Genomic DNA, 14,221 nt, shown 5'->3' on the forward strand with positions numbered 1-14,221 from the left:
TAATCCCCTTAAACATGATCTCTTTGCTGGCATGGTTTAATTTCTATTTACTAATGTCATTATTTCAGGTCACTCCTGTGGAACAACAGTATTCTTTCTTGCTCTTTGGGGCTCCAGAGTGTGGCTTACAGCTAAACGCTTTTCTTCCTCGCTTTCCATCACTGCCCGTATACTGTTCCGACATTTTTAGCTTGATAAGTGACTTCTGGAGTTGTTGGCATCAGTTACAAATGGCTTTAGACGAACAGACAAGGCATATGAAAATGCTTTGTAAACTACAAAGCCCTGTACAGTGCTGAGGACTATGCAGGGATGGAATACGTAGCATAATTTAGGCTTCAGCTGAGGCAAATGTCCCTGACTTTGCTTATGGGGAAAAAGCCATCTGAAAGCCTTCTGAAGCTGAAAAGCGGTCTGCACAGGAAGAGATGACTGAGTCTTTCCAGGGGGAAACGGAACCTCCTATGTAGAAGCGGCCGCCTCTGAAATGTGGTGTGGAAGAGTAGAAGAGATTACGCTGCTAGTGGACAGTCTGGATGGGGAACTTCTAGAAGCTATGTTAATTCAAAATGATGAATTAACCATGACAGCTGGGCTCCAGTTCCAGGGCTAAAACTAGGAAGAGGCAGATTTCCGTTGTGCGTGTCTGAGAACTGAGAAACCTTATGGATATAGCAGAGAGAGTGTTGGATTAGGATTCTGGAGACTTTTTTTTTTTTTTTTTTGATGATGAGAAAAGAATTGATCGCTAAACCGTCACATGATGAAAGCAGCTCCTTGCTATGGGGTGGCCTTCCAGCTCAAATTCTGTGATCTTATCATCACCAGTTGACGCGGCTTTGTCTGACTTGAAAAACACGGGCTCGATTAGTGGTTTGCTTTGTGCCTCTTAACTCCCTGGGTTCTAATACCCATGTTTCTGCGTTGCCGGCTTGTATGCAGGCAATCCCTGAAGGGGGTGTAGGAAAGAGAAGACACCGCCACGGTCTCCCCGAGAACTAGTTCCAACCGTCCAGTTACGCGGTATATACCCAAGTCCTAAAACCTCCCAAAGGAAGCACTGTTGGCGTTTCTAGTGTTTGTTCCTGAGCCACACTCCTGGTAACGCGGGACTTTGATCCCCCTGTTTTCCACAGCCCTTCGCAGACACTGCCACATAAGGCACTCCAGAACTTTTCGACAGTACTCTTCACAGACACGAAAAGCATAATTGTAATTTTTAGGGTTGCAGACATTTCAGAATAGTTTCATAAATCGCTGTCTTTCAGCCATCCCATCGTGGACTTAAAGGCACAATGAAAAGCCTTCTTTGTGCATTCTCTAGATCATCCCAACTGGCAGCTACACGTGCTACTTCTTTTAACTCCTCACGGACTCCTGGCGGACGCATTCTCAATAGCCAGCGCACGAGTTCTCACTAAAGGTCTCAGTACCCGACCTACCGTTTAAACTTGGCGTTTTCCTTCATGATATCGGGGTTGCAGTCCAGGTCTATGTGGAGGCTCCCCAGTTCCCGAGATCCTAGAAAATGAATCCATTGGTTTATTCACGTTTGAGTCATGCTTACCTGGGCAATCTTCTACAACCCCTCTTGCACCTACATGCACGGGCACGGGCCCGGGACTGGGGATTGGCTCCACACTACCCAGGTCAGAATCTTGTTTGATAAAGCTAGTGGGTAGGAAGGCTGCGGCCTCCCTCCATTTCTGTTTCTGCCTCTAATCACCTGCTGTTCCCAGTCTTTCAAATATGGCTTCAGAAAGAAACGTGGCTTGGGACGCCTGGGTGGCTCAGTCAGTTGAGCGTCTGACTTTGGCTCAGGTCATGATCTCACGGTCTTTGAGTTCGAGCCCCACATGGGGCTCTGTGCTGACAGCTCGGGGCCTGGAACCTGCTTCGGATTCTGTGTCTCCCTCTCTCTCTGCCCCTCCCCCATTCACGCTCCATCTCTCTCTCAAAAATAAATAAACATTAAAAAAGTTTTGAAAAAGAAGAAAGAAAAATTGCTTATTTAATATCTGGCCCCCACTGTTTACTTCCGGCTAAAACATGTTTCTTCCCCAACCAGACTCTAAGCTTCCTCTTGCGGATAGGAACTATGCCTTTTTCTATTTGGACTCCAGAAACTACAACAGCACCTGGCATCCTTTGTGACTAAATGAATCAATGAATGATTTCATGGACACACTGTATGAGGGAATGCAATGAGCTTTTCTGTTATTTTTTTATCTCTTAATATTGCCGAGACTGGCTTCTAAATTCTCTTGAGGACACTCCATTTCTAAAACAATATTCAGACAAGGTTGTGAATTATATTTACACATCCCAGCCCTATACTCACCATTTTATTTTATTCTATTCTATTCTTTTATTATTTTATTTCAGAGAGAGAGAGAGAGAGAGAGAGAGAGAGAGCACAAGTGGGGGAGAGGGGCAGAAAGAGGGAGAGAGAGAATCTTTTTTTTTTTTTAATTTTTTTTTTTAACGTTTATTTATTTTTGAGACAGAGAGACAGAACATGAACGGGGGAGGGTCAGAGAGAGGGAGACACAGAATCCGAAACAGGCTCCAGGCTCTGAGCCGTCAGCACAGAGCCCGACGTGGGGCTCGAACTCACGGACCGCGAGATCATGACCTGAGCCGAAGTCGGCTGCTTAACCGACTGAGCCACCCAGGTGCCCCGGGAGAGAGAGAATCTTAAGCAGTCTCCACATTCAGCACAGAGCCTGACATGGGGCTGGATCGCCCCACCCCACGATCATGACCTGAGCTGAAATCAAGGGTTGGACGCTCAACCAACTAACTGAGCCACCCAGGTGCCCCTATATTCACCTTTTAAAATGACATAGCCCTGGGCGCCTGGGTGGCTCAGTTGGTTGAGTGTCCAACTTCAGCTCAGGTCATGATCTCGTGGTCTGGGAGTTCGAGCCCCGCATCGGGTTCTATGCTGACAGCTCTGAGCCTGGAGCCTGTTTTGGATTCTGGGTCTCCCTGTCTCTCTGCCCTTCCCCTGTTCATGCTCTGTCTCTCTCTCTCTCTGTCAAAAATAAATAAACATTAAAGTAAAATAATTAAAAAAAAAAAAAAGGATGTAGCCCTACGCAATTGATTTAGTTGTATCTTGTCTACATTTTTTCAACTGCTTTTATGTACAGGCAATTCTTCTTTTATTCCCTAGATCCTCTACCCCTGCCTTCAACAGTTCACCCGGAGGAAGGACTATATCTCTGTATCATTTTGTTCAGCTTCTACCACTGGCTCGAGTACAGAGTAGCTGCTGAGCAAATGTGGAGGCGCTTGGGTAGGGTAGCAGCTATGGTGGATGACAGGTCAGACAACCAAACTGGGAAAATGGGACTCAAGAACTAAAGAAGATGAAATGCAAAAATGTGGGGGGAAAAAAGGAGTCCAGTACAAGGTACAAAATGAGGAAAAAGAGGACAGACAGCACAGATGAAAAGCTCACCACAACACTGCCTTGTCTTTGGGCTCTTCGTGTTTGTTTTGTTTGTATCATTTTTATTTCTTTAGATTAAAAAAAATTTAATGTTTTATTTATTTTTGACAGAGAGAGAGAGAGAGAGAGAGAGCATGAGCGGAGGAGGGGCAGAGAGAGAGAGGAAGACAGAATCCGAAGCAGGCTCCAGGCTCTGAGCCGTCAGCACAGAGCCGGACGCAGGGCTCGAACTCACAGACCTCGAGATCATGACCTGAGCCGAAGTCGGTCGCCCAACTGACTGAGCCACCCAGGCGCCCCTATTTCTTTAGATATTTTAAATGTTTATTTATTTTTGAGGGAGAGAGAGAAAGAGCACGAGAGCAGGGAAAGGGCAGAGAGCAGGGGTGGGGGTGCGGTGGGGGTGAGGGGTGGGTCAGAGGACCCTGGGTGGGGTCTGAACCAAGAGCAGCGAGCCTGATGCGGGGGCTCGAACTCACAAACCGTGAGATCATGACCTGAGCTGAAGTTGGATGCTCAACTGACTTGAGCCCCCAGGCGCCCCTGTGACATTTTTAAACCCCAGACTCATCTGCAAAATAGGAATAACTCACTCATATATGGTTTAGGTGCTTACTATATGTCAGTCGCTCTTCTAGGAACTGGGGGCACAGCAGAGAACAACATGAAGTTCCTCTCCTCACTGAGCTTACATTCTAGAAGTGGAGAAATAACAGATACATACTTTAGCTAGTGATGTATGCTTTGAGAAAACATAGAGCACTCATAGAAAGCACTTAAAATAGTATCTGGCATTCCAATAGCCAAAAGGTAGAAACAACCCAAATGTCCATTAACTGATGAATGGATAAACAAAATGTGGCATATCCACACGACGGAACATTACTCAAGCATAAAAGGAAAGTAACGACAAGGGCTTGAACACGGAGGAACCTTGAGGACATTGTGCTAAGTGAAAAAAGGCAGACCCGAAAGGTCATTTATTGTAGGATTCCATTTATAGGAAATATCCAGAACAGGCCAATGCGTGCAGACAGAAAGCAGATGAGAGGTTGCCGGGGGTTGGGAGTAGGGCTATGGGGTTTGGTAACGGGTATGGGGTTTCCTTTTGGGATGTTGAAAATGTTCTGGAACTCACTGCACAAGACTGTAAATGTACAAATGTCACCAATGTTAAATTTTGTGTTATGTGTATTTTACCACATTAAAAAAAATTGTACCTGGCATAATGTAAGTACTCAATAAAACTTACATGTTATTCTTTATAGCAAAATGAACACAAATCTCCCAAATAGAAAATTACCTAGGTGATTATGCTAAGTGAAATTAGTCAGAGAAAGACAAATCATATGACTTCACTCATATGTGGAATTTAAGATACAAAACAGATGAACATCGGGGAAAGAAAGCAAAAATAATACAAAACCAGGGAGGGGGACAAAACATAAGAGCCTCTTAAACACAGAGAATGCGCTGAGGGTTGCTAGAGGGGTGGGGGGATGGGCTAAATGGGTAAGGTGCATTAAGGACGCTTGTTGGGATGAGCCCTGGGTGTTCTATGTAGGGGATGAATCACCGGAATCTACCCCTGAAATCATTGTTGCAGTCATCATATGCACACTTGTGACTTTTAGCTTTTTCATGTGTGAGCATTAACAGCAGCAACTCCGTGGTACCAGAAAACCTGCAGACTTAACTTGGATGTCGATTTAAAAATAAATACACAAACAAACAAACAAACAAATGAAAATTTAAAAAATTACCTAGGTAAACAAAATTATTAAATACACTCTTAACCACTGGAATGCTATGCAGGCTTTGAAGAGAGCGAACGTGGTCTGTAAGTACAAACTTGGAAAGGTGGCTGAATTTACAGCAAGGACACGGCAGGAGCTGCAGATGAGGGTACGTGGCAGGATTTATGTTAAAATACACATGCACGTGCACACCCACGTATATCTGCCTGGGAAGCAACCGGAGGGATATGCATCAGAAAACTGAGAATTGTGGTTTCCTCTAGGGTGAATAGGTTGGGGGAAGGGGCAGGAATGGTTTTGTTTTTGAACTTTATACCCTTGTGTATTGATGGACTGATTGCATGTGTATATGTACCATACACAACAGTTTGGGAGTTTAGATGATAAGCTGAGCATGAAGAGTATGAGATGGGGCGCCTGGGTGTTTCAGTCAGTTAAGCGTCCGACATCGGCTCGGGTCTTGATCTCGCCGTTTGTGGGTCCAAGCCCCACGTCGGGCTCTGTGCTGACAGCTCAGAGCCCGGAGCCTGCTTCGGATTCTGGGTCTCCTTCTCTCTCTCAAAAATAAGTATTAAAAAAAAATAATAAGATGGCCATCCAAAATTCCTAACCTGCTCCTAGGCAGTATTACAAGAGATACAGAATCTTGGACAAGGGAGGTAATTATCCATCTTGAGAATTAAAATCTTTTGGCTTCATACTTGTTATGATGAATAAAACTGGACTTGTCCCATAGTGTAAAAATCCTTCAATATCTGGAAGTGGTTTTTGCAGGTGGCCAGAGGGACAGCATGTTCTAAGTGCTAAGCACACCACAGGTGCTCGAAAAGGATGTCCCGTGTTCCCCAAGTCCCAAATAAAGGGTAAGGCATGTGACGTTCTTCAGCTTCTGGGCAACCTTTCCCCTTGTTAAAGTGCATCCCCAAAAATGAAGTTAATATAGGAACATGAGATGGTATGAAGAAAAGCCATTTACAAGTCTGAACTCTTAAAAAAAAAATCATTTTATTGATCCTTTACCATACAAAATTTATTCAAATTACACCCATTTGAAGTGGTAAGATCACAGCTAGAGAACAGGTTTACCCTGTAACAAATCTATTTACAAAATCCGTCATAAAAGCTTTTTTTTTTTTTTACATTATATTACATATTTTCTTTTTTAAACTAGCATACAACACGAAGCTAAACTGATTAGTAGTTTGCCTACTCCCAATTGTGGGAGAGATACTTCCTTTCGACAAAATCACGTACCCCGTAGGAAAAGAAATTCCCACAATCGGACTTGCCATACCACTGCAAAGCCATCTTCCTTCAGACCCTTCCTCTCACACACAGACTGTCATGCACTCCTCGAGTTCTTACTCTCTTTTTCCTGAAAGATAAAGCTTTAAATACTGCAGTTTTATTTACAGATCTACACTGAAAACAACGAAAACGGAAACAGAAACCACGACGAAAAACGAAAACGCAATATGACACTCTTAAAAAATTACAAACCAGCTAGAAAATACTCTGGCAGTGTTTACAAATTAATTGCTATTTTTTTTTTGTACAAAATTGCTAGATAATGAAAATGTGAGTAGACTACATATCAACTTAAATAAAACGACCGCTATGCACAGATCTGTACATATGAACACACACCTAACACTGTTTGACAGCTCATGTGTTGCCCTTTATACACTTTATTTTGTAAGGCTCACGCAGTCATAATTTGCACACTTGTAACTTTCAGCCATTTCATGTGTGAGCGTTAATAGCAGCAACTCAATGGTACCAGAAAACCTGCAGACTTAGTACTTAAAGTAACACAAATACCGTAGTACTAACCCGCTGGGTACGCCAGATACTACCTCAGAAAGAAAAGGACTAATGCAAATGGAACACAGCACGGACATCTAATTAAGGTACACCAGTTAAGCCCACTAACTGGGGGAAAAAAAAAAATCTTACGCGTGAAGGAACTCTTTAAGACTTATTAGTATTCCTTTCTCTTTTAAAAACAATAAATACGGCATTATTACATCACGCAAAGGCTTCGCGAGAAAGTCAACAGAACACACAGCAACCTAGCCAGGTGAGCTCAGTCTTTAGACTTTGGAAAAAAATCAGCTTTGTGCAGCTGGCAAAGAGAATGAGACAAAGCTGGGAGCAGAGGCAGCTAACCAGATGAGATAAATATGGGAAATGGGGGAAAGCTTGGCATAAACGGTTTCCCATACAGGAAAACACCCCACAGTGCATTTCCAGTAGGCACTTGACACAAAGCTCCCCCTCCCTCCCCCACCCCAAGGCTTCATCACGGACCACACCGCTATTTGTACCAAATCCAGTGTGTGTGAGGGAGGAGGCTGGGGACGGAGGCCGAGGAAGAAAAAACGAGGATAATCTGCACCTTTGTTTGCCTTCCCAAACATACACCCACGCATACCCACACAAAGAGTTTAAAGTGCTGGTGTCATTTGTTTTGACCCCACCACCACTTTGCATATTGTGGAAATCTACCTAGAGTAAACTGGCTGGGGGCTTTCGTGGTTTTTTGTTTTGTTTTGTCTTGTTTTGTGTTTTTCCCAAGGGATGTTCTCGATTCGGTTCAACACAGGAATCGAGTGCTGCTGCGTCAGGCACAGAGCATTTCAATTTAACCGTTTGTTTCATCTTGAGGTTTTTGTTTTCTGTTTGTTTCTTATGTGACTCCCTCATTCCTGCAGTCTTCAGTATCCAAGGAATGGATCTGAGGTACCAGGCCACCTGCCCCGGGGGGGGGGGGGTGGGGTGGGGGGGGAGAAGGCTCGCTCCCGGGGCCCACGGGGAAAGCCATTCTTGGACGTACCTGGGAGGATGTGCGGCTGACACGAAGCCTCCAGCAACTGGGGGACACCATCCCCGAAGAGTAAAGTGGGAGGCGCCCCGGCATTCTATCGCTTCTTTTCCCACCTCCCGGCTTCCCTTGGTTCAACTTTACTCCTTCGTGGAGGAAGGGGACCGGGCTCTGGCCAGGACGACTGCAGCCCCCCTGGGCAGTGGGGGGGGGGGGGGGGTGCCCCGGTCTCGCCAGCGTTAAGTGAATGCCCACAGAATGCCACTCACACGGCGGGGATGTCTTTGTCCCCGGAGGCCTCTCCATCTGACCCCATCCTGAGAAGTGGTCTCCCTGAGTGCAGTGTAAGAGAGCCCTTGCCCCACTCTCGGGGCCCGGGGAGGTGGGGGGAAGGAGGGAAGCCCGAGGACGGAGGGATCCACACCTGCGGCTCCCTGGGACTTGCTCTGTCATCTGACCTGGTTCTCCTCTCGCATGGGCCACCGGTGTCCGCGAGCCCCAGGACCCCCTCGCTCCCAGGAAGGGAAGCAAGAAGGGGTTGGTGCTTCTTGCCAAAGCTGTTACACCTGCAGTCCCACGCGTCTAGATGCTCTGATCAGTAGAGGTTCTCTACCTCTGCTTAAATCATTCCAATGAGCAAAAAACCGTTTCAAAGTAAACAATTAAATTGAAATGGTGATGGGTGCCACAGGAATGCTTCAATGGCGGCTAAAAAAAAAATTTTTTTTTAAAAGCCTAAAACAATCCACAAAGGACTTCTAAGTGAGCATTTGCTACAAATCAACTTTAAACTGACAAATACGTTGGGGGCGGGGGACTGGGAGTGGTTAACGGAGTCAGGAAAATCCACAACAGCTTCGAGTGGCAGAACGCTATGGTTCTTCTGTATCTGCAACAGATAGTAGAAAACAGAGTTCTTCATCCGAAAGGCTGTGCGGGTTCTCTCGACCTCCTGGCGGGACACGCGGTCCATAGCTTACACTGAATTATGACAGTAATTTAAATATTCCTAAGAAGAGCTGAAGAAATCCATTTCATACTTTTTGCATGACTTCAAGTTTACAGTTCCTGCCGTTCCGTTCCATATTAGCAGACCCCAAAGACATGCATTCTGCGGAGAAGGCACGGCTTGAAATGCTATTAAGGAAGATTGCTGTTTTCGAGTGGGCCAGGTGGCCAGACCCCATTCGACAGCCCATCCATCAGGGACAGCAAGCCAATCCGGGAAGGGGGTGGGGGAAGAAAAATACGGGTGAGAGACACCTGATTGCACATTTTCTCACTTGCTGACTCATCCAGGAGATTTTGGAGCCTGGGGCAAAGCAGGGCTTTCCCAAGGGCGCCTGCGACTGTGCGTTTAGACAAATAAACGAAAAAAAAAAAAATTTTTTTTTTAAATTCATTAAAATGTCAGCTTTGTTCTGAAGTTTGTAGTTTACTTCATGATACTATCTCGGAGGAAGAAGGCAGGAAGGGACAACACTGCATGACAGATGTTCTGGTTCCATAATAAAAAAATATTGGTTTATAAGGGGAGTTCACACAATGCATAATCAACTACACATAAAATCTTCCACCAGTGGGAGCTTTTCCAAATCGTAAGCATCGAAGAGATCGCTGATGCCTTCTTCCTCCCCAAGGCTTAGGAGATAGTCTTCTTGGAGCAGGGGGGGCAGTAAGTTCACAAATGGTCCTTCCAGGTTGGAAGGAATTTGGTCCTCAGTCTGCTGTAAGAGGTTGGCTGGGGAGGCCAAAGGAGAAAGGTTCGCCATAGAAATTGAACAATCGCTATGTCCTGAGTTGGTTGAAGCCAAGTCTGAAAGGGGAAAAAAGAAATGGGGGAAACAGAAAAATAAATTAGGAGCAAATCGAATCGACTTTTTAGAAGAATATGCACGTCACTGTTATAAGAGCATGCGCCCTCTGCTAAGGTTGATCAGAACGACACTGCGGTCCAGACCATCTCGTGCTAACTGTTCACAGGGACGGGCTGCCTTTCTCTGTTCTGGTCTAACTCATTCATCTTTTGAAACGTCCACTGTTAGCAAACAAGACTACAAACCATTTCAAAGATTACAGGCTAACAAGTTCCAACACTTTGTTCTGCTATCAGTTAGTCACTATTTATTTATTGAGAGGGAGAGATCTTGAGTGGGTGAGAGGGGCAGAGGGAGAGAGACAGAATCTTAAGCAGACTCCACACGCATCATAGCATGAAGCCCGATGCAGGGCTTGATCCCACGACCCTGGGACCATGACCTGAACCAAAATCAAGAGTCATCGGATGCTCAACGGACTCAGCCACCCAGGTGCCCCCAGTTAGTCACTATTTAAAGGAAAAACAAAACAAAATATCAATAGTGAAACACTGGCTTCCTAGTAGGGCTCACTGATTTTAACTTAGCCTTTTTTCAACTACCTTTTAAAGATACCTCTAAAAACACATGTAATAAGACATATCCTCTTTGAAGGGGGGGGGGGTCTTTCGTTTTACCATCTGAGGGGCTGTGTTTTTTGTTTTTTGCTCAGTATTAGATCAGAACCTATTCACGTAAATCACTCCTATTCTTGCTGCTATACTGGGAAACGGTAGGAAGAAAAATTAAATACACGTCCCCCAGTCTGAAACTGAAAAGAGGGGAGCACTTAGACTCCCCCCGGGGTTATTCCTCCCATGTCTTGTCCCCATCACACTGGGGTCGGGGAGGGAGGGTGGAAATTCAGTTACAACTTCTGTCGACAAAAGGCTTTTCTCTCCAAACTTGTTGCCTTTCAGTGTCGCTGATGATTCACCCCAACAGCTCACAGCTTCACTCCGCACTTGAGTTGGTTTTCTAAAACACTAAGCAAATGGTTTCCGCTGATTGCAAAAGCCTGAGGGACTCCATCCGAGGGTGGAGGAGTCATTTGCTCAAGATCATTATTTTATTCTGTAACCAGTCCCAATGCCTTAAAAAAAAATTACCTTAATAACGTTTAATAACAAAAGTTTTCATTTCTTGCCTAGACGTGTGGTTCTGACACAGGATCCTTCCAACGACCTTCATTTTTAACATAGTTTCCAAATGAAAAAGCTGGATTTTTACCTTTGGAAGGGGGTTTCGGGATATTCCCATTGTGGTCTTGGTTGTTTGTTTTCATTGGACTGTGTGTTTCTGTCTCTTCTGGACACAAATATACCTCAATGGGCCCTTGGGTACTTGCCAAATGTATTTGTAGGCTCTATAAACAGAAGAAGTGAGAAAAGTCCAAACTGAAAAATGAAAGCTACAGTAATTATCATCTAAAAATGGAAAGTAAGGGTAATTTTCATTCTTTATTTTGCTTCTTCACTGGTAGCCCACTCCGATCAAAAGCAGGGGCCAGCAAACTGCAGCCCGAAGGCCAAATCCAGCCCATCAACTGGCTTTGTAAATAAAGTTTTATTGGCATAGAATCATGCCCATTCCCACGGTTTATGGATTGCCTCTGGCTTTTTTTTTTTTTTTTTCCCTCATACTATCATAATGGCAGAGTTGTGCAGTTGAGTTGTCCCAACAGAGACTTATGGCTCACAAGTCCAAAAATATTTACTGCCTGGTCCTTTAACCTTTTTTTTTTTTTTTAACGTTTACTCACTTTTGAGAAACAGAGACAGAGCATGAGTGCGGAAGGGGCGGGGGGGCGGGGGGGGCGGGGGTACACAGGCTCCAGGCTCTGAGCTGTCAGCACAAAGCCCAACGTGGGGCTCGAACTCACGAACTGTGAGATCATGACCTGAGCTGAAGTCGGACGCCCTACTGCCTGATCCTTTATAAAGAAAAAGTTTGCTGACCCCTGCCCTAGAGGAGGTGAACTGTGTTCTTTAAATATATTGCTTCTATGCAAACTATTAAAAGGTCTTTTAAATATTCCATAGACAGTATTTCCATGTTGTTTTTCCTATATGGCAGGGCTTTTTCTTTTTTTTAACGTTTATTTATTTTTGAGACAGAGAGAGACAGAGCATGAACGGGGCAGGGTCAGAGAGAGGGAGACACAGAATCTGAAACAGGCTCCAGGCTCTGAGTGGTCAGCACAGAGCCCGACGCGGGGCTCGAACTCACGGACCGCGAGATCATGACCTGAGCTGAAGTCGGACTCTTAACCGACTGAGCCACCCAGGCGCCCCTGGCAGGGCTTTTTCATGTGAACTTTAATAACCACTGGATGAATAGCATTCTTACGTGATAGGAGCAGAGTTTAATAAGAGAATACGGCACACTAATATCTAAAATTCTTCTTCATCTGGGTCACAGAGCTATTAATATCATTTAAGGTGAGAACTGTACCCTAGATGGGAGCTTGCAAATTTCATTCTCTTATTTTCTATGCATTTCCTTTTTGCTACATTTCTTTATCTTATAGTTACAGTCCAGGCCTATATTAGTGAAGATTATCTGAAACCAATCAGAAAAACATGCTCCCTACTTTCTTCTAATATTCTAGTCTATCAATTCAGCCACAGCCTTATGTGATTTCTTAAAAGTAAACATGTTATAAAAGATAAATTCTGAAAATGTGCTAAGATATGTTGGGGGGTTACTTTTTTTTTTTTAATTGGGGAGATACATTAAAGCATTTATGCCTCTACTCCTGGGGGTCCAGGGCAATCAACATAAAATTCCCCAATGGTTCAAATCAGTCAGAACCACCAGATGATAGAGAAACAAAAAGTACAAGAGGGACAGGGAGCCATACACCAAGTTCAGTGCTGCTATGTTAAATTTGATTTCTGGGGGACTCCATGCATAATGAACTGTTGAAATGTTTTTTATTTTTTTTTTATTTACATTTATTTATTTTTGAGAGACAGAATGAGACAGAGCATGAGTGGAGGAGGGGCAGACAGACAAGACACAGAATCCAAAGCAGTCTCCGGGCTCTGAGCTGTCAGCACAGAGCCCGACGCGGGGCTTGAACCCACGAGCTGTGAGATCGTGGCCTGAGCCGAAGTCAGACACTTAACCGACTAGCCACCCAAGTGCCCCTGAAATGTTTTTTAAAGTTCGGGCTAAGTAAAATAGATGGGAAAGAAGTATCCAGTTTTTCAGAGGATACACCCTTTGTCCATGACTCCACGATTCCTTAACTTCAAGCATTCCAGAAAGATCTCTGCAGATGAACAAAGATGTTATCTCCTTACCTCTATTGGGTCAGGCACTTCAAGTCTTGTTTCTGGAGGGGCTTTGACAACTATAACAGTTTGGTCTTTAAGGCCACTAATTTTTCGAATATCTTGATATGTAACGTAAGCTAACGTAGGGAGTGTTAAGGAAATCTTCCAGTGAATTGCCTCAGATGTAACCATTTAGAAGACAAAAGAACAGATGCAAGGAAAAATTTTATAAAGTATTTTTATGACTTGGAAGAATATATCAGCATCTCCGTCTAGATCTTTAAATATATGGGATCTCCTGTGAATCTTCTGGTTGATATTCTACACAAGACAAATACACAGCTTTTTCCTGCCCATTTCTAAAAAGCCCATGGCTACTTAAAATATCAAACACAGAAACGGAATAGTTAAACTATCCAAAGAAAACCAAAACCCAATTTGTTCAGGGATTTCCTAGCCAGGTTCCTCTGGAGCACAGACATTCTATACACTTCAGTGAAAAGTGTTCTGTCACTCAAACTGAGTGATGGCAGTTCCCAATTTACAGGGGGGAAAAAAAAAGTAAGTTCTAATACCCATATATTTTCTGAAACTCCAGTAACTTCTATCTGCTGCTTGACTATTAGCAAATGTCAGCAGCCACCCAAATGAATGAGTGAGTAGCAAACAGATCTTTTGGTGGAAGAATTCAGAAGACTGCTCAGGCAGACAGCCTGTATTCTTAAGGGCACCCGGGCTGTGGGTGATTATACACTGCCCATTGATAAGACTGTCATTATTTCTCTGTTACAAAAATCATCCTTTGTAGGATATTATTAACTGTCAATATTTCAGTGTTCACAAGGAGGAGAAAAGCAGCTTCCCAAGGCTCTGCCACTGAACAAACTTGAGAAACACTGCCGTTAGAAGACAGAGCAAACAGTATTTCAGTACCCTTGCTAATGACTTCTACTCACTGAACAATTCTTTTGAGTGCCCTGGCAGGCAAACCTGAGAAGATACCATGAAAGAATATGGTACTTACTACATGATAAAAGTATTCACGC

The 14,221-nt window shown here is 44.2% G+C and overlaps 1 protein-coding gene across 2 annotated transcripts in view; it reads right to left on the bottom strand.

Annotated features, from left to right (window-relative positions):
* Nucleotides 1–6,200: 6,200 nt before the first annotated feature.
* E2F3 (E2F transcription factor 3) overlaps nt 6,201–14,221 on the bottom strand; it is a 77,851-nt gene continuing 69,830 nt past the window's right edge. For both annotated transcript variants that reach the window (XM_019425252.2, XM_019425251.2), the window contains exons 5-7: nt 13,203–13,317; nt 11,125–11,260; nt 6,201–9,854 (exon numbers count right to left, since the gene is read on the bottom strand). In XM_019425252.2, coding sequence (XP_019280797.2) covers nt 9,592–9,854; nt 11,125–11,260; nt 13,203–13,317 — 514 coding nt within the window. In that variant the 3' untranslated portion in view covers nt 6,201–9,591. The remainder of the gene's footprint in view (nt 9,855–11,124; nt 11,261–13,202; nt 13,318–14,221) is intronic.

Source organism: Panthera pardus, unplaced genomic scaffold (assembly GCF_024362965.1).
Source record: "Panthera pardus isolate Hobbes unplaced genomic scaffold, ASM2436296v1 HiC_scaffold_17, whole genome shotgun sequence".
NCBI lineage: Eukaryota > Metazoa > Chordata > Mammalia > Carnivora > Felidae > Panthera > Panthera pardus.